The 19,419-nt window shown below is 43.4% G+C and overlaps 1 protein-coding gene across 1 annotated transcript in view; it reads right to left on the minus strand.

Moving 5' to 3' along the window:
* sec22bb (SEC22 homolog B, vesicle trafficking protein b) overlaps positions 1 to 19,419 on the minus strand; it is a 40,434-nt gene that overhangs the window by 5,227 nt on the left and 15,788 nt on the right. Inside the window, exons 2-4 of the mRNA XM_080196060.1 lie at positions 17,103 to 17,212; positions 3,407 to 3,567; positions 1,584 to 1,730 (exon numbers count right to left, since the gene is read on the minus strand). Coding sequence (XP_080052186.1) covers positions 1,584 to 1,730; positions 3,407 to 3,567; positions 17,103 to 17,212 — 418 coding nt within the window. The remainder of the gene's footprint in view (positions 1 to 1,583; positions 1,731 to 3,406; positions 3,568 to 17,102; positions 17,213 to 19,419) is intronic.

Raw genomic sequence — 19,419 nt, forward strand, 5'->3', positions numbered from 1 at the left:
ACATAAACAGTGGTTACAAGAGCCGGTCAGAGGCTAGGAATAATGCAGCAAGTTACTCACTACCTGACTCCCCAAAGTCTATCCACCATCCACAAGGCACAAGTCAGGAGTGTGATGGAATACTCCCCACTTTCTTGGATGGGTGCAGCTCCAACAACACTCAAGAAGCTCAACAGCTCCAGGACAAAGCAGTCTGCTCGATTGGCACCACATCTACAAACATTCAATCCCTCCACCACTAACAGTCAGAAGCAGTAGTATCAATACTCAGTACTAGCTACAAGATGCACTGTGGCAATTCACCAAAGATCCTTAGACAGTACCTTCCAAACCCACAACCATTTCCATCTAGAAGAGTAAGAGAAGTATATAAATGGGAACACCATCACCTGCAAGTTCCCCATCAAGCCACTTACCATCCTGACTTGGAAATATATCACTGTTCCTTCGCAGTCGTTCAGTCAAAATTCTGGAGTTCCGTCCCTAATGGTATTGTGGGTCAATCCATAGAACATGGACTGTAATGATTCAAGAAGGCAGCTCATCTGTACCTACTCAAGAGCAACCAGGGACAGGCAATAAATGCTGGCCAGCTAGCAATGCCCACAAATGAATTAGAAAAAAATCTGAGCAGTGGCAATCATTGGAGACTGTCAGAAAGGCTGTGCGCGCTATAGGGACTCCATCGCACCCAACCAACCTGCTGAGGAGATGTTCTATGCACTCGCTCACTGAATCATAAGAAACATAGAAAATAGAAGCTGAAGTAGGCCATTTGAATTGAAGTTAACTTCCGGAAAAATCGAACACTGATTAATTTCAGTTATTTTGCACTGGTGTCCTTTCCATGGTTTCCAAAGAATCCTTCAGCCAAGATGTAACTAATAATATGAATAATACTAATCATCTATACCTTGATTTCCAGCTATTTACCATAATCAACCTCCCCTTTTTTTTGAAGTTTATTCATTAGTCACAAGTAAGGCTTACATTAACACTACAATGAAGTTACTGTGTAATTTCTCTAGTCACCACACCAGTGCCTGTTTGGGCCAATGCACCTAACCAGCATATCTTCCAGACTATGGGAGGAAACCAAAGCAGAGGGAACCCAGGCATGGGGAGAACGTGCAAGCTCTACACAAACAGCAACCCAAGCCAGGAATCAAACCCAGATCCCTGGAGCTGTGAAACAGCAATGCTAATCACTGTGGCATCATGCCACCTTTAGTCATTCACTAACGCTCTCCCATCCTTACGCAGTTAGGGCCAAATTATGACAGCTTTCCCATGTCCCAGGATTAATACCCAACCTAATCAGATAATTTACCGGTAATGCCTGCTTTCTAGAAAGGGCTATCATATGGTGATCAGAAGGAGAATTGGAAGCTGATGTGCTCAGAGATTTGAGTGAAATGCTCCAATGTCAAGTTGAGTTCTATTCAAACATAAGGTTCGATTGACCAGGTTCAGCTCAATACTGGGACGTCATTGATTCAACACAGGAACTCAACTATACTCAAATTTGAAGGTGCTACCCTGGCACAGTTTAAGGTACTGTGGTTCAGATTGAAGATCTTCACCTGAGAGAGCCTCGCCTCGCTGTAAAACTTCCTCAATATTCGCCACCATTATTCTCTGTACATCCTGTAGCTCTGTGTTGATGGAGCCAAGGTTCCTGCGTGCTCTACTGTCAATGTAAGATTTTTTTGTTTTTTGAATGTACGTGTCTGAAATACAAAGCAAGTCGCATGTTAATATTTCAATATACCACCCAGAAAATCCTGAAGGGATAGAAATTTAACCTGGCAGAGTTGAAGACAGTAGAAAAGGAACAGGAAGGGGTTAATGCAGAGGAAAGGATCAAGGGATATACCCCCGACCCCACCCTTATAATCACCCTACCTAACCCCTCTGTTCCCCCTACACATGGCACCCTCACACAGTCCCAAATCCCATCTCCACCCCAATCCCCATAACCACATGCCTTCATCATCCCCCATCCCCCACACAGCCTCAACTCCTCCCTTACCCATGCAGCCCCATAATCCCCTCCCCAACTCTTGCCCGGCCCCTCCACACCCCACCTGCCTGATCCCTCCCCCTAAAAATACCTCTCCCTGTCCCACCTGCTCACCGCCTTCCCCCACACCCCCTGCCATACCCCCTTCCCCCACATTACACTTTTGACCCCATACAGGGACTTGCACCCCCCCCCCAAACCCCTTCTCTCTCACACCCTCACCCCTCTTCTTCACTTTCCCCCAACAACTCCCACTGACCCCACACTCCAGATTTAGCCTATCCACTGTTACACATGGTAGACAAATAGTTAATAATGCAGATGGGATATTGGGCTTTATTAATAGGGCAGAAAAGTACAAAAGAGAAAGTTATGTTAAATCTGCATTATTTACTGTTTGAGCCTCAACTCTAAGTATTGTGCCCAGTTCTGGGTGCCACACTTCTAGAAGGATGCGAAGGAATGAGCAAAGATGCAGAAAAGATTCACAGTAATATTCCAGGAATGTGGCACTTAAATTATGCAGAAAGATTGGAGGAACTTGGACAGTTCTCCCTGCAGAAGAGAAGGTTGAAAGGTGATTTGATGGGGAAAATCATGAGGGTTTGATACAGAGTAGATCCAAATTGTTCCCACTGGCAGAAACTTCAATAAATAGAGGATCCAGATGCAAGGTAGTTGACAAAAGAAGCAATGGAGACACGAGGAGAAACAATTTATGCAGCAGGTACTTTGGAATTGGAATATACAGCCTGACAGTGTGATGGAGGCAGGTTCAAGAGGGAATTAGATCATTCATTTCCTGAAAAGAAAATAATTGCAGGGTTAGAGAAGGATAAAGCTGGTGGAGGGATATTTGGTGAGTTGCTCTTGGTATGGATTATGATAGATCAAATGCCCTCCCTCTGTTACTTTTTCATGAGTCTGGAAATTCATGATTTTAACTCACTATCTGGATAGCAATAAAGTGTAGACTTTGTCCAAAATCACACTTTGCTCCCTCAGATATAGTCCTTCACTTTCTACAAATTACTAGTTTATGAGGGTGAGATCAAGGGAACCTGTCTGAATAGCAACCAATAAAGTCTGTCCAATGAATGCTTTCAGATCAATTGGTATATACTGGCTAATCACCCTTTCCAACCTTGTTTGAAAAGGCTCGCAATTATCTTCTGATTGACAAGAACTGGAAAAAAACTCAGCAGGTTCTGACAGCTTCTGTGGAGAAAGAAACAAAAGTTAAGGTTTTGAGGCTAAATATACTCATCTTCAGACACAAGGTGACAACATTCACAGACAGCTTTAGTTTCCATGCAGGTGAGAGGCAATGGGTGTGAGCTATTTGACAGGCATTAGAAAAAGACTTGTGAATTGTAGACTCACCAAATTCAATGAAAGAGTAAGGACGTGAGACTGTCGGGACCTTCTTCCCATGCTGTTCATCAAACTCTGCCTGCAGGTCCTCCAGATAAGCAAAAGCCAACTTCTTTGGGTAAGCTCCCTCACACAAGACCAGATAGCAAACTCCCTTCTCTATCACATAGCTGCAAAACAGAGACAGTCTGTTAAAGGAACAGCCAATGGAAAGTGAAATCGAAACTCCTGTTATGGTAACAGTTCTTCAAACACAACAAAAGGCTTTGAATATACCAGGACAAGTACAGAAATTTACAACAGAGGAAGCTATTCTGGCCCTTTGTTTCTGTGCCAAATGAAAATCAGCTTTCCAACCTAATCCCACTTTTAACTCTTGGTCTGTAGCCTAGTAGGTAAACATATGTGCAAATGCTTTTTATGTCTTGAACGTTTCTGCTTCAATCATCCCCAAGACTGCAGAATATTTGTGTACAGTGTTTCCCTTTTTAAGGGAGGAGACACTTGCCATTGAGGGATTGTAATGAAGGTTCACCAGATAAATCCCTGGGATGGCAGGATTGTCTAATGAGGAGAGATTCAGGAAACTGGACCTGTATTCTCTGGAGTTCTGAAAAATGAGAGATGCTCTCATATCATTCAAACGTACCAAGTTCTTACAGGGTATGAGAGGATGATGTGACTGGGTGGGGAGGAGAGAACCAGAGGACATTGCTCCTTTATCCAGAGACAATTTCTTCACTCAGAGGTGAAACTTTGAAATTCTCTTCCACAGAGGGCTGTAGAAAAATCAATTATTGGGCATGTTCAAAGACAGAAATCAATAGATTTCTGGAAACTACTGACATCCAATGACATGAGGATAATGAGTGAAATAGCATTGAGGGAGCTGGTCAACTATCATCTGTTTAAATGGTGGAGCAGGTTTGACGGGTGGAATGGCCTACTCCTGTTCCTATTTGTGATGTATATTTTGGGCAGTGAGGTTCAAATCTCCATCTTTTCCTCTATTCCCTCCTAAAATCATTACTTTAGTTGAGTGCCTTCATCAAAAAAAATGTTTCCATTCCAGTCTGTTGACTCAGATTTCTCCATTTAAATTAACTTTTCCCTCAGCCTCCCTGTTCTAAACAAAAGCCCGGTGTACCCAGAAGAAAAACAGAAAATGTTGAAAAGACACAACAGGTCTGCCAGCATCCATGAAGAGAGAAGCAGACTTCATGTTTCAGGTCGATGAACGTTCATCCAAACTAGGGCACGTTTAGAAATGTCACTTAAGCCAGTCAAATGGGCCAGGTGAAAAAGGACAAAAGGAAAGGAGAGTCTGTGGCAGGATGAAAGGTGGGAAACATTAAATGGCAAAAATGAGTTAGTGGGGCTGAGCCAAAAAGAACCCCTGCCACAGAAGATCATAGATCAGAAAGAGGCCCTTCGGCCCATCGAGTCTGCACCGACCACAATCCCACCCAGGTCCTACCCCCATATCCCTACATATTATACCCACTAATCCCTCTAACCTAAGCATCTTAGGACACCTCAATTCTGTGAAATTGAAGATGGCTGATGAGAAAAAACCAACATCGAAACCAGCTCCGAAGAAGGGAGCGAAGAAAGTGACGAAGGAGATGTGAATAACAGAATACAAACAGGTGCCATCCAAAAGCAAGAGGGATGTGATGATAAACAAGAAAAGACAATATATTGTATGTGTAAGGACAATGTTGAAAGTTCAGCTCTATTGTGCTGATCTGGAACATTTAACACTACGGTGTAAAAGCTAGGAATTTATTTCTTTCATAGAGCTGATGGGTTTTTGCTTATATCAAATGATCCTTTGGGAGGTTGACTGACAGAGTCAAGTGATAATGTAAAGAACAGGGTCTGTGATTTCTTAGCAGTTCCAGCTGGGAGTCTGCTGAAGACAGGTCTGCAAGCAGCTATAAAATTAATTTTCTCTCTAAAGGTTTCAGGACTGTTAACCACAAACATACTTGCTATAAATTGTGTTAACTGTATTTAAAGTGGTATCTACATTTGTATGAGGAATGTTCTTATTTATTTGTGTCACAAATAGGCATACATTAATACTGCAATATGTTAATGTGAAAATCCACACTGCAGCACCTGTTCAGGTACACTGGAGGAAAATTCAGCACAGCCAATGCACCTAACCAGCACATCTTTCAGATTTTGATAGGAAACCAGAGCACCCGGAGGAAACCCACGTAGATATGGGAAGAATGTGCAGACTCCACACAGTGACCCAAGCCAGGAATCAAACACAGGTTCCTAGTGCTGTGAGGCAGCAGTGCTAACCACTGTGCTGCCTCACTGGTGTGGAGATGCCAGCATTGGACTGGGGTAAACACAGTAAGAAATCTCAACGCCAGATTGAAGTCCAACAGGTTTATTTTGTAGCAAATGCCACTAGCTTTTGGGGCTCCGCCCTTTCATCATGTGAGTGGGGAGTTCTGATCACAAAAAAAATGTTTTGTCTGGTAAGGATATATACAAATATTTCCAAAATTTGATGAAAAGGAATGTTTGCCATTGCCTATCCACTATCATCCCTTTAAGTAACTCTCCCCAATCTATCAAGGCGCATTCATGTCTCATATTTTCATAGTTTTCTTCATTAAGATTCAGCACCCTTGTCTTCAAATCAACTACTTCACTCTCCATCTTGATAATATCACGTTATGGTTGCTCTCCCCAAGGGGTCTCATACAGCTAGACTGGCAATGATTCCCTTCTCAATACACAGTAGCCAGTTTAAGATGGCCTGCTCTCTACGTCACTCCTCCACATATTGGTGAAGAAAGCGTTACAGCTTCCCACAAACTTAAATGAGACAAAGTATTCCTCTTTCGGCATTGCTTCTAAGAAGGGGGTCAACCTCCGCATCGTAAAACTGTGCACGTATCAGAGTTAAATAGCATTTGCCACTCCTCTGCCATCTGACCAACCCATCTATATCTTCCTGTAACCAATGGGTTCCTTCTTTACTATTAACCACCCTACCAATCTTGGTGTCATCTTCAAACTTCCTTATCATTCCCTCCACATTGTTATATATACAAATGATATGAATGACAAACAATAAAGGGACCCAGCACTGAATCCTGTGGTATGCCACTGGATCCCAGTTTCTAGTCCCTCAAACAGACTTCTATCACTATTTTTTGTTTCCTATTACTAAGCCAGTTCCAGATCCGCTTTCCCAAGTTTCCCCGAATTCCAAGAGCTTCAACCTTCTCGCCATAATCCAGTGCGCAAGTCCTTTTTCATACCCGCTTTCTGCTCTTCGAATTGCTTTCTTAAGTTCCCTCTTGCACTTCCTGTATTCTTCCAGGGCTGCAGCTGAATTGCTCCCGTTGGTCATTCTGAAAGCCTCTCTCTTCTTCCACAAACAGTCCTCGATTGTCCTGGACATCCAGGGTTCCCTGAACTTATTACTCCTACATTTCCCCCTGTAGGGAGCCTGTTTGACCTGTACTCTCCCCAGCCCCTTTCTGAATGTCCCCACTGTAGACTTGCCCAGAAGCAGGAGATTGTCATCGACTTCAGGAAGCATAGAGGAGAACATGCAATCAATGGGGACGAAGTAGAAAGGGTCGACAGCTTCAAATTTTTAGGGGTCCAGATCACCAACCACCTGATCTGGTCCCCCCATGTCGCCACTATAGTTAAGAAAGCCCACCAATGCCATTACTTTCTCAGAAGAATAAAGAAATTTTCCAGATGTACCATAGAAAGTATTACTTCTGGTTGTATCACAGCTTGGTATGGCTTCTGCTCAGCCCAAGACTGCAAGAAACAACAAAAGGTCATCAATGTAACCCAATCCATCATGCAAACCAGCTTCCCATCCACTGACCCCGTCTACACTTCCCGCTGCCTCGGCAAAGCGGCCAGCATAATTAAGGACCCCACGCACCCCGGATATTCTCTCTTCCACCTTTTTCCATCAGGAAAGTATGAGATCATGTACCAACTGACTCAACAGCTTCTTCCCTGCTGCTTTCAGACTTTTGAATAGGCTAACTTGCTTAAGCTGATCTTTCTCTACACCCTAGCTATGGCTGTAATACTACATTCTGTACTTTCTCGTTTCCTTCTCCATGAATAGTATGCTTTGTCTGTATAGCATGGAAGGAACAATACTTTTCACTGTATGCCAATACATGTGACAATAATAAATCAAATAAAAAAGCAGCCGTCAACTTTGGCCAGGTCCTGCCTTATTTTAAGAAAATCTCCCAACCTCCCACCACTCCCCCCACCCCCCCAAATCCAAAGCCATCTTTCTCCTTGTCCACAACAAATTTGAACAGTACCTTGTTGTGTTTACTATCACTAAAATGCTTCCCACTGCCACAAGGCTTGTCTGGTTCGTTCCCCAGACCAGATTGGGCACTGCTCAATGGCGGCACGGGCTCGTTGGGCCGAAGGGCCTGTTTCCCGGGCTGTTTTGTTCTTTGCTCCATCCTTAGTTGGGCTTTAAGCATATTGATACAAAATTCCCTGGATACATTAAGAAATATAACCTCTCTAAATCCTTAATACTATGAATACCCCAATTCACATTGGGAAATATTGGCTAATATTACAAACCTCTGCAAATTGTCTATGTATGTGCTCCTCTGTTTCTCACTGATTCTTTGGGGGCCTATAATGTACTCCCAGTAATGTGGCTGTCCTCTTTATATTCCCAAGTTCTACCACAAAGCCTCGTTTGAAGAATTTGCCAAAGTATCATCTCTCTTTACTCCTCAATTAATAGTGCTACACCTTTCTTTTTACACTTTCCTGTCTCATCTAAACATCCTACACTGTTGAATATTGAATTGCCAGTCCTGCCCTTCCCTCAACCATGTTTCTGTGATGGCATCACACTTCCATGTGTCAATCCATGCCTTCAATTCAGTCTTATTACATGCCAAGCATCAAAGCAAAGACTATCCAGCCTTGCCTTACTCTCTTGATACAACATCGCTGAACTCATTCCGACTTACTTCCTTTACTGTAGCATGATATTTTACCAATATTCTGTGTCTCCTCCCCTGCCAGGAGAGTTTAAATTCCTCCCAATAGTACCAGCAAACCTACCCAGAAGGTACTTGGCCCCAAGGTACTTCAGGTGCAGACCTTCCCCAGAAGTGGTCTCAGTGATCCAGAATCTAAAACCCTCTCTCCTGCACCAACTCTTGAGCCATGCATTCATCTGTCTTATTTTCCTATTTCTATACTCACTAGTACGTGGCACTGGGAGTAATCCAAATATTACAACCATTGATGACTTGTTTTCTAATCTACTATCTAGCTTCCTGAATTCTTGATGCAAGACCTCATTCCTCATTTTGCCCATATCATATGGTACCAACATGTATCATGACCTCTAACTCATCACCCTCCCCTTTCAGGATTCCCATGTTCAGTGACATCTGACCCCAGAATCAGGGAGGCAATACACCATCTGGAGTCATCTTTAGCCACAAAAACACCTACCTGCTCCCCTGACTAAAGAATCACTTATCACTACAACTCTCTTTCTCATTCCTCTCATCCTGTATAGTCATGTTGCTTGTGGTGCCAGAAGCTTGACTTTTCCAAAATGGAATACCAGTGAGTTGGACCCTTGGGCACTCCTGCACTAGCTGCCTGTTTTCCATGGACTGTCTGTTGGTCACCCATTCCCTTCTTTCCTCTAGTACCTTGAGCTGCAGTGTGACTTACATAAAAACATAAGAACTAGGAACAGGCCATCTGGCCCCTTGAGTCTGCTCCACCATTCAATAAGATCATGGCTGATCCTTTTGTGGACTCAGCTCCATTTACCCACCCATTCACCATACTCCTTAATTCCTTCACTGTTCAAAAATTTATCTATCTTTGCCTTAAAAACAGAGATAGCCTCAACTGCTTCACACAGCAGGGAATTCCACAGATTCACAACCCTTTAGGTGAAGAAAATCCTCCTCAAATCAGTCCAAAATCTGCTTCCCCTTATTTTGAGGCCATGCCCCTTAATTCTAGTTTCATCCGCCAGTGGAAACAACTTCCCTGCTTTTATCTTATCTTTATAATATTACCTTTGTAATCTACCTCACCTTTATAATCTTCTATGTTTCTATAAGATCTTCCCTCATTCTTCTGAATTCCAATGAGTATAGCCCCAGTCTACTCAGTCTCTCATCATAAGCCAACCCTCAACTCCGGAATCAACCTAGTGAATCTCCTCTGCACCCCCTCCAATGCCAGTATATCCTTTCTCAAGTAATGAGAACAAAACTGTACACAGTACTCCAGGTGTGGCCTTACCAGCACCTCATACAGCTGCAACATAACCTTGATGTTTTTAAACTCTATCCCACTAGCAATGAAGGACAAAATTCCATTTGCCGCCTTAATTACCTACTGCACCTGCAAACCAATTCCTTGTGATTCCTGCACAAGGACACTCAAGCATGCTGCAATTTAAATAATAGTCCATTTTGTTGTTACTCCTACCAAAATGGATGACCTCATTTACCAACATGATACTCCATCTGCCAGACCCTCACCCACTCACTTAGACTATCAGCGTCCTCTGCACACTTTGTTCTGCCACTCATTTTATAGCATCGTCTGTGAATTCTGACACACGTCACTTTGTGCACTATAGGCACATGAGCAGACTAGAGATGGAGGGATACAAGAGAATGTTCTAATTAAGGATCAAGAGCCTCAGGATGTTCCTGGGAATCAATAGATTCCTATGGGCCGTCCAACATATTTTAAGGCTCACCTGTCTTACGTTTGAGCTTCTGGGGATCTTCCATGAATGTCTGTATAAGCTGTGTATGTTTACTGATTTTTTTTACATCCACAGGTGATTCGGTCCACCTTGTTGGCCAACAAGGGGCTTACACGCGGTGGGTTGTGCGAGGGCTGCTCTTGGATATTGCTTCGAGAGTTGCCTAGTGCTTCACGTCGTTAGTGTACTCGTAAACTGGACCAACTGTCGGGCAACACAACAGCTCAGTGACTATCACTGTTTGCTGTGCAGATACATGGACCTGGGTCGGATCTCCAACTTGGGTTGGTGTCTGTGGAAGTTTGCACATTCTCCCCGTGCTTGTGTGGGTTTTCTCCAGATGCTCCAGTTCCCTCCCACACCCCAAAAACATGCTTTTAGGCTGATTGGTGTTAACAAATTGTCCCCAAATTAGACCTCCCTTAATCTGGCGCACATATAATACTCTAAATTTGCACACCTTTATTGTGGAGTCCAAGAGGCATAGACAAAAGTTATAGGTAGGAGGAGAATCGGAATGATGCACTCACTGAATGTTAAAAATGGCGGTGCGGGCTTGTAGGGCCAAACGGCCTGTTTCCGGTGCTGTGTTGTTTTTTGTCCCCAACTCCAAATCATCTGTGTAAATAGCAAACAATTGCAGTCCCAACACAGATCCCTAAGGCACACCACTAGTCACTGATTGCCAACCAGAAAAACACCCATTTACCCTCACTCTGCTTTGTTAGTTAACCAATCCTCTATCCTTACTATTACATCACCCATTTTATCTGATGTAACAGCCTTTGATGTGGCACCTTGTTAAAAGCCTTCTGGAAATCCAGAAAGACCATATCCACAGGTTCCCCATTGTCCACTACACATGTAATGTTCTCAAAGAATTCTCCAAAAGTGCTTTCCATGTAACTTTCAACCTCAGATGCACTAGTGTCTCCAGCTTCTGCTCATGCTTTGAAACAGAGCTCTAGTTTCTACAGCTGGGAACACTTACTGCACATGGCCATCTAGGACACTAGAAGCATCCAGTACTCCTGACATAAGACAAGACACACATTTTGTGGTGGTAGTGCATCTCCAGGTGAAGAAATTTCTACTCAGTCCTAAAAAGTTTACCCATATCCTTCTATGCTCACCCCTGGCTCTGAACACCCCCCCTCAACCATCAGGAAAATCCTTCCTGCGTCTACCCTCTGCTGATAGAGTTTTATACAAGATTCCCCCTCATTCTTCTGAATTTCAGCGAATAAAATCCTAACCAACTCAATCTCTCCTCATACATCAGGAATCAGTCTGGTAAACCTTCTCTGCACTCCTTCTACAATAAGAACATCTTTTCTCACTGAGACTGGAATATTGCATGCAATATTTCAGATGTGGCCTCAACAAGGTCCTATATAATTGCAGCAAGAAGTCTCAACATCAGGTTAAAGTCCAGCAGGTTTATTTGGCAGCACAAGCCACAAGTGTTCAGAGCACTGCTCCATCAGGTAAGTGGGAGTTCTGTTCACAAACAGAGACAAACTCAATTTACAAAATAATGGTCAGAATGCGAGTCGTTACAGGTAGTTTGTCTTAAATGCGAATTGCGAATGGACAGAGGGTTAAAACACAGGTTAAAGATATGTGTATTGTCTCCAGTCAGGATAGTTATAGAGTCATAGTCAGAGAGTCAGAGGTTTACAGCACGGAAACAGGCCCTTCGGCTCAACTTGTTCATGCTGCCCTTTCTTTAAAGCCCCTAAACTAATCCCAATTGCCCACATTTGTCCCATATCCCTCTATAGTCATCATAGTTACGTAACTATCTAAATGCTTTTTAAAAAGATAAAATTGTACCTGCCTCTACTACTACCTCTGGCAGCTTGTTCCAGACACTCACCACCCTCTGTGAAAAAATTGCCCCTCTGGGCACTTTTGTATCTCTCACCTTAAACTTATGCCCTCTAGTTTTAGATTCCCCTACCTTTGGGAAAAGATATTGACTATCTAGCTGATGTGTACCCGACATTATTTTTTCATAGAATCATAGAACCCTGCAGTGCAGAAAGAGGCCCTTCGGCCCATCGAGTCTGCACCGAACACAATCCCACCCAAGCCCTACCCCTATATCCTTACATATTATACCCACTAATTCCCTCCAACCTACGCATCTTTGGACACTAAGGGACAATTTCTTAGCATGGCCAATCAACCCAACCTGCACATCTTTGGACTGTGGGAGGAAACTGGAGTACCTGGAGGAAACCCACGCAGACACAAGGAGAATGTGCAAGCTCCACACAGGCAGTGACCCGAGCCGGGAATCGAACTCAGGACCCTGGAGCTGTGAAGCAGCAGTGCTAACCACTGTGCTACCATGCCGCCCCTCTATAAGATTTCAGACCTCTAAAAGATCACCCCTCAACCTCCTATGCTCCAGAGAAAAAAGTCCCAGTTTTTCATTATAACTCAATCCATCAAGACCCGGTAGTATCCTAGTAAATCTTTTCTGCACTCTTTCTAGTTTAATATAAAACTTTCTATAACAGGGTGACCAGAATTACACACAATATTCTAAGCGTGACCGTACCAATATCTTGTACAACTTCAACAAGATGTCCCAACTCCTGTATTAAATGTTCTGACAGATGAAACCAAGCACACCAAATGCCTTCTTTGCCACTCTGTCCACCTGTGACTCCACTTTCAGGAGTTATAAACCTGTACCCCTAGATCTCTTTGTTCTGTAACTCCTGCTTGGTAGTGTCTGTAGGGATAGCATGCAGATGCTGCGACAACAAATGAATGATCAGGCAGGAGTGTTCTCTTCATATTGGGGAACACTTCAGCAGTCACGGCATTCAGCCTCTGATCTTCCAGTAAGCGTTCTCCAAGGCGGCCTTCATGACACCACAGAATGGCTGAGCAGAAACTGATAGCCAAGTTCCACAAACAAGGACGGCCTCAACCTGGATCTTGGGTTCATGTCACGCTATCTGTAACCCCCACGAAGTGCCTGGGCTTGCAAAATCTCTTGAAGTATCCTGGCTGGAGACAATACACATCTTTAACCTGTGCTTAACCCTCTCTCCAATCCCACTGTCTGTACCTTTAAGACTCGATTACCTGTAAGAACTCACATTCCAACCATTATTTTGTAAATTGAGTCTGCATATGCCCTGTTTGTGAACAGAACTCGTCTGATGAAGGAGCTGCGCTCCGAAAGCTTGTCACTTGCGCTAACAAATAAACTTGTTGGACTTTAACCTGGTGTTGACAGACTTCTTACTGTGCTTAACCCAGTCCAACAGCGGCATCTCCACATCATAATTGCAGCAAGTCAGCCACGCTCTTGTACGTGAATTCTTTTTTATGAAAGCCAACATACCATTCGCCTATTTTACTGCCTGTAGCTACATGCTTACTTTCAGTGTACGAGGACACCCATGTCTTGTTGCACATTCTCCCCTCTGAATTTATACCCATTCTGGTAATAATCTGCCTTCCTGTTTTTGTTACCAAAGTGGATAACTCACATTTACCTACATTATACGGCATCTGCCACTCATTTGCCCATTCACTCAACTTGTCCAAATCATACTGAATGATCACTGCATCCTCCTCATAGCTCACCCTCCCACCCAGCTGTGTGTCGTCTCCAAATCTGCAGATATTACATTTAAGCCTCTCATCTAAATCATCAAGTGAATATTTGGGGTCCCAGCACTGATCTCCAATATCTCACTAATTACTGTTTTCAAAAGATCCATTTATTCCTACTCTCTTTCTTGTTTGCCAACTAGTTTTTTTTAATCCATCTCAGTACACAACCCCCAATCCCAGGTTCTTTAATTTTACACTCTAATCTCTTAAATGGGACTTTGTTGAAAACCTTCTGAAAGTCCAAATAAATTACACCTGTTGGGTCCCCCTCATCAATTCTATCATTGAGATCCTCAAAGAATTCCAGTAGATTGATAGTACTCCAGATGAGGTCTAATGTGCGTCTTATACAATGTTATCATGACCTGCCTAACATGAACTTCTTACTCTTCTGCTCAACGTGCTCTATTATTGAAGCATATGGTATCCCAAGTTTAATTAACCACTCTCAACATGCCCTGCCATCTTCAATGATTTGTATACATCCACACAGAGGTCCCTTTGATCCTGCACCTCCTTTAGTGTCAGACACTGCACATAAGGAAGCCGTTGAGCCCGTTGTCTGTCGAAAGATAAATTCTTAGGGTGCCATATCCTCGCTTCCTCCCATGTCCCCGAATATGTTTTCTTTTCAAATAAATGATCCAATCCCCTCTTGGAACCCTTGATTGAACCTACTTTTATTCTCAGGCAACGCATCCCAGATCTGAGCGACTGAATCATATGAAAAATTTTGCGTCACATCATTTTTGTTTCTTTTGCCAATTAACTTGGATCCGGGACCTCTGGTTTGCAATCCTCAAATGGAAACAATTCAGTCTCTCCTGATCTACTCTGTCCAGATCCATCGTGATTTTGAACACCTCCATCAAATCTCCTCTCACTCGCCTCTTCAGGGAAAATTCAGAAGCTCCCCAATCTATATACCAAACCAAAGTTCCTCATCCCTGGATCCAATCATATCTGCACCCTCACTAATGCCGTCACATCCTTCCTTAAAAGTATACAGCACAGAACTATAGTGTTTTATATAAAAGCTTATCGTAAGTTCCTTGCTCTTGTACTCTTTGCCCCTATTACTAAAGCCTAGCATTAACCATACTCTCAACTTGTCTTGCCACCTTCAATGATTGTACAGAGATACCTAGAGTCTTCGGGCTCCAGCATCTCCTTTAGAATTGTACTTGTTATTTTATATTCCCTCTTCATTCTTCCTACAATGTGAATCATGTCACACTTCATTGCACTGAATATCATCTGACGTGTGCACGGTTCAAGCAAATAAGTTCAAGTGTGGCACCCTCCATATCCAAGTAGCGAGCTAACGTGTTGCCAACATTCATTTCGGTACCTGGATTTGGAAAAAAATTGGAATTATATCATAGACAGGGTGAACTTCAGGAGAGGGAGAGGGAATACAAAACTATTTGCGATCCCAGAAGGAATACCCTGAAGGCAAAAGCCCTGGAATGTTAAGAACATAAGAAATAGGAGCAGGAGTAGGCCATCTAGCCCTTCGAGCCTGCCCCGCCATTCAATAAGATCATGGCTGATCTGTCGTGGCTCAGTTCCACTTTCCCGCCCTCTCCCCATAACCCTTAATCCCCTCTCTTATCAAGAACCCATCAACCCGCTTCTTAAAAATATTTAGCGAGGCAGCCTCCACCACTTCAACGGGCAGAGAATTCCAGAGATTCACCACCCTTTGAGTGAAGAAGTTCCTCCTCAACTCCGTTCTAAACCGCCTCCCCTTTATCTTGAGGCTGTGCCCCCTAGTCCTACTGTCTTTTTTGAGCGGGAAGAGTCTCTCCACCTCTATCCTATCCATCCCATTCATCATCTTATACGTCTCAATGAGATCTCCCCTCATTCTTCTAAACTCTAACAAGTACAAGCCTAGTTTATTCAGCCTCTCCTCATAGCTCAATCCCCTCAACTCTGGTATCAGCCTAGTAAACCTCCTCTGCACTCCCTCCAGGGCCAAAATATCCTTGCGCAGGTGCGGCGCCCAAAACTGCACACAGTACTCCAGCTGCGGCCTCACCAATGCCCTATACAGCTGCAGCAAGACCTCCCTACTTTTATATTCAATCCCCCTCGCTATGAAGGCCAGCATCCCATTCGCCTTCCTGACCACCTGCTGCACGTGCAAGCTGGGTTTTTGCGACTCATGCACAAGGACCCCGAGGTCCCTCTGCACCGTCGCCTGCTGCAGTTTTTCGCCTCGTAAGTAATAGTCCTTCCTACCATTATTCCTACCAAAGTGGACCACCTCACACTTGCCAACATTAAATTCCATTTGCCATTTCCTGGCCCATTCACCCAGCCTATCTAGATCCTTCTGCAGACTCTCCACACCCTCCGCACAATTTGCCGTTCCCCCAATCTTGGTGTCATCAGCAAATTTCGACACCCTGCACTCGGTTCCCTCCTCCAGATCATCTATATAAATGGTAAATAGCTGAGGCCCCAGCACCGACCCCTGGGGCACCCCACTAGTCACCAACCGCCAATCCGAATAGCATCCATTGACCCCCAGTCTCTGCCTCCTATTTGACAACCAATCCTCTATCCACGCTAACACCCTACCCCCAACTCCATGTCCCCTGACCTTCTGCAATAGCCTCTTGTGAGGTACCTTGTCAAACGCCTTCTGAAAATCCAGAAAGACCACATCCACCGGCTCTCCTCTATCCACTGCCCTAGACACATCCTCATAGAACTCCAGTAAATTTGTCAGACACAACTTCCCTTTAATGAAACCGTGTTGCGTCTGCTCTATCAAGCAATTCCCTTCAAGATGCCTCGCAATTTCCTCCTCAATGACGGATTCTAACATTTTACCTACCACAGACGTTAAACTAACTGGCCTATAATTCCCCGCCTTTTGCCTGGCACCCTTCTTAAACAACGGCGTAACATTAGCCGTTTTCCAATCTTCCGGCACTTCCCCGGAATCCAGCGACGTCTGGAAAATAACCACCAAGGCATCCACTATAACCTCCGCCATTTCTTTCAGAACCCTCGGATGCATTCCATCTGGTCCTGGCAACTTGTCCACAATCAGCCCCTCCAGTCTGTCGAGCACCACCTCTCTAGTAACAGTAATGTCATTAAGACCCTCCAGTCCATGTTGCAAGGTAATTTACAATGGACTCTATTGTTCTCAAGGCATTGTCTGTTACTATATTGTTATTGGTGTTGTATTAGTTTGTGGTTTATTACTTTCACAAAATTCACTGAACATCATAGAGTTGTACCACTTACTGGAAGGTCATGGCTCCTGCCTGCAAGGTGCAGCGTGTGGGAGACTGCTCGTTCAGTTTGCGAAACAGCTGTTTGGCCTGGCTCTGGTAATGCTGCAAGTCACGTCCAGACTAGAAGTAAAATAGAATGCGTTGAGCAATGACGGACACGGGAAATGTGGTTTGAAGATGACTATGTTCATCTCTTTGGATTAGTTGTTTGAACGATCACGCTGCCAACAAATTCCAATTTTCATGGTACCAAGGCACAAATAAAATGTGCAAGAGAATTACCAGTTGAAACATTTTTATATTCCTTCCCCTTTCACAGTATCAGGTTCTTGACAATACCTTGACAGACAGCTGTAACAAGAGTGACTACAGCAAACATTGGTGGCGCAGAGGTGGGGGAGATGAGGTAGGGGGAAGGAGACAGTGAGGTAGCTGTTGAGGGAAATGGGGATGAAGGAAGTGGGAAAATTTTAGGATGGAACAAAGAGATAAAAGCAAGAAGAAAGGAGAGGGGAAGAATGAGGGAGTGAATAGGAGAGAAGGGAGGTGAGGTTTGGAAACGCAGTAGAGTCACTGAAAGAAAGAAAGGGGAAGGGAAGGGTGAGGTGAAGGGATGGGGGCAAAGACTATAGGTTAAATATTTCCCTCTGATACACTATTGATTACATATGTTCCTCGGATTCACAATTGATTATATGTTTCTCTCTGGCACGTTATTGATCGAGGGGGACAGTAGATACTTGGACAAGAAATTGGCTGAGTGATAGGGAACAGAGAGCAGTGATAAATGTTTTTTTGAGATTGGAGGTAGGTTTGTTGGGGAGTTCCCCAGGGGTTAGTGTTGGGACCCTTGCTCTTCCTTGATATATTAATGACCTAGACTGTGGTGTTCAGGGCCTGATTCAAAATTTGCAGATGAAGATTGGAAGCATTGTTAACTGTCTGCGATTGGGATAGTCTCTATTGTATTAATGGATTCAGTAGACAAGTGGGAGTTGAAGTTTAATGCAGGTGATTTATTTTGGCAGGAAGATAAAATAAAGGAAGAAACTCTAAAGCAAATGCAGGAACAGAGGGATCGCAGAGTATATGTACATAAGTCATGGAAAGAAGAAGGTAATGTTGAGAGAGCAGATGATAAGCATATGGTATCCTAGGTTTTATTAAGAGATATTAAGTACAAGATACTATTTAGGCCTCATCTGGAGGCTGCATTCAGTTCTGGACAATATATTTGAGGGAGGATGTGAAGGTGCTCGAAAGAATACAAAAGGAGATTCACAAAAATGATTCCAGGGATGAAGAACTGCAGCTGTGAGGAGAGATTGGGTCTGTTTCCCTTGGAGAAAATTAGACTGAGAGGAGGTTAATAGAGGTATTCAAGGTCCTGATGGTATGGACAGGGTAAATAGTGAGAAACTGTTCCCCCTCAAGACAGCAACAAGAACTAGAGAGCAGATTCAAAATAAGAGGCAAAGGAGTAGAAGTGGCGCAAGGAAATACATTTTCACTCAGAAGGTGCTTGGAGTCTGGAACAATCTTTCTGAGAGGCGGTGTTGGCGGGTTTGATTGAAGTCTTCAAAAATGACCCGGATTGCTATCTGAAAAAGGAGAATGTGTAAAGTTGCGGGGAAATCGGTAGAATGCTCTTTCAGAGAGTCAGTGCAGACTCATTGGCCTCCTGATTCTGTAATACACATTTCTCTGATTCACTATTGAATACATTACTGAATATTTATGATTGGTACTAATTAGATTTTTTTCCCTCTGATTTGCTACTGATCAATAAGTTTTTGATTCACTATTGATTATACATGTTTCTCTCTGAATCACAATTAAATATTTTATATATGTTTCTGATTTATCTTTGGTCACATAGGTTTCTCGGATTCACTATTAACAGTTTCTTAGAATCAGAATTGATCCTATATATGTTCCTATTTATTATATATGGGTCTCTCTGATTCACTGTTGATCAACTAGGTTTGAAGTTCATTTATTGTCACAAGTAGGCTTACATTAGCACTGCAATGAAGTTACTGTGAAAATCCCCTATTCGCCACACTCCTGCACCTGTTCAGGTACACAAAGGGAGAATTTAGCATGGTCAATGCACCGAACCATACATGCGATTTAATCGTGATTGTATATGTTTCTCTGATTCAGTATGGATCAAATCTGCAGAGAAATTAGAAAAAGAGATGCAAATCTGATGGAGTAGTTTTAATGGGGACTTTAATTACCCGAATGCAGACTGGGACAGTAGTAGTGCAAAATGTGGAGAAGGGTAAAAGTTCTTAGACCGTGTTCAGAAAAACATTCTACAG

Source organism: Carcharhinus amblyrhynchos, chromosome 9 (genome assembly GCF_965287045.1).
Source record: "Carcharhinus amblyrhynchos chromosome 9, sCarAmb.v2.hapA, whole genome shotgun sequence".
NCBI classification, from domain to species: domain Eukaryota; kingdom Metazoa; phylum Chordata; class Chondrichthyes; order Carcharhiniformes; family Carcharhinidae; genus Carcharhinus; species Carcharhinus amblyrhynchos.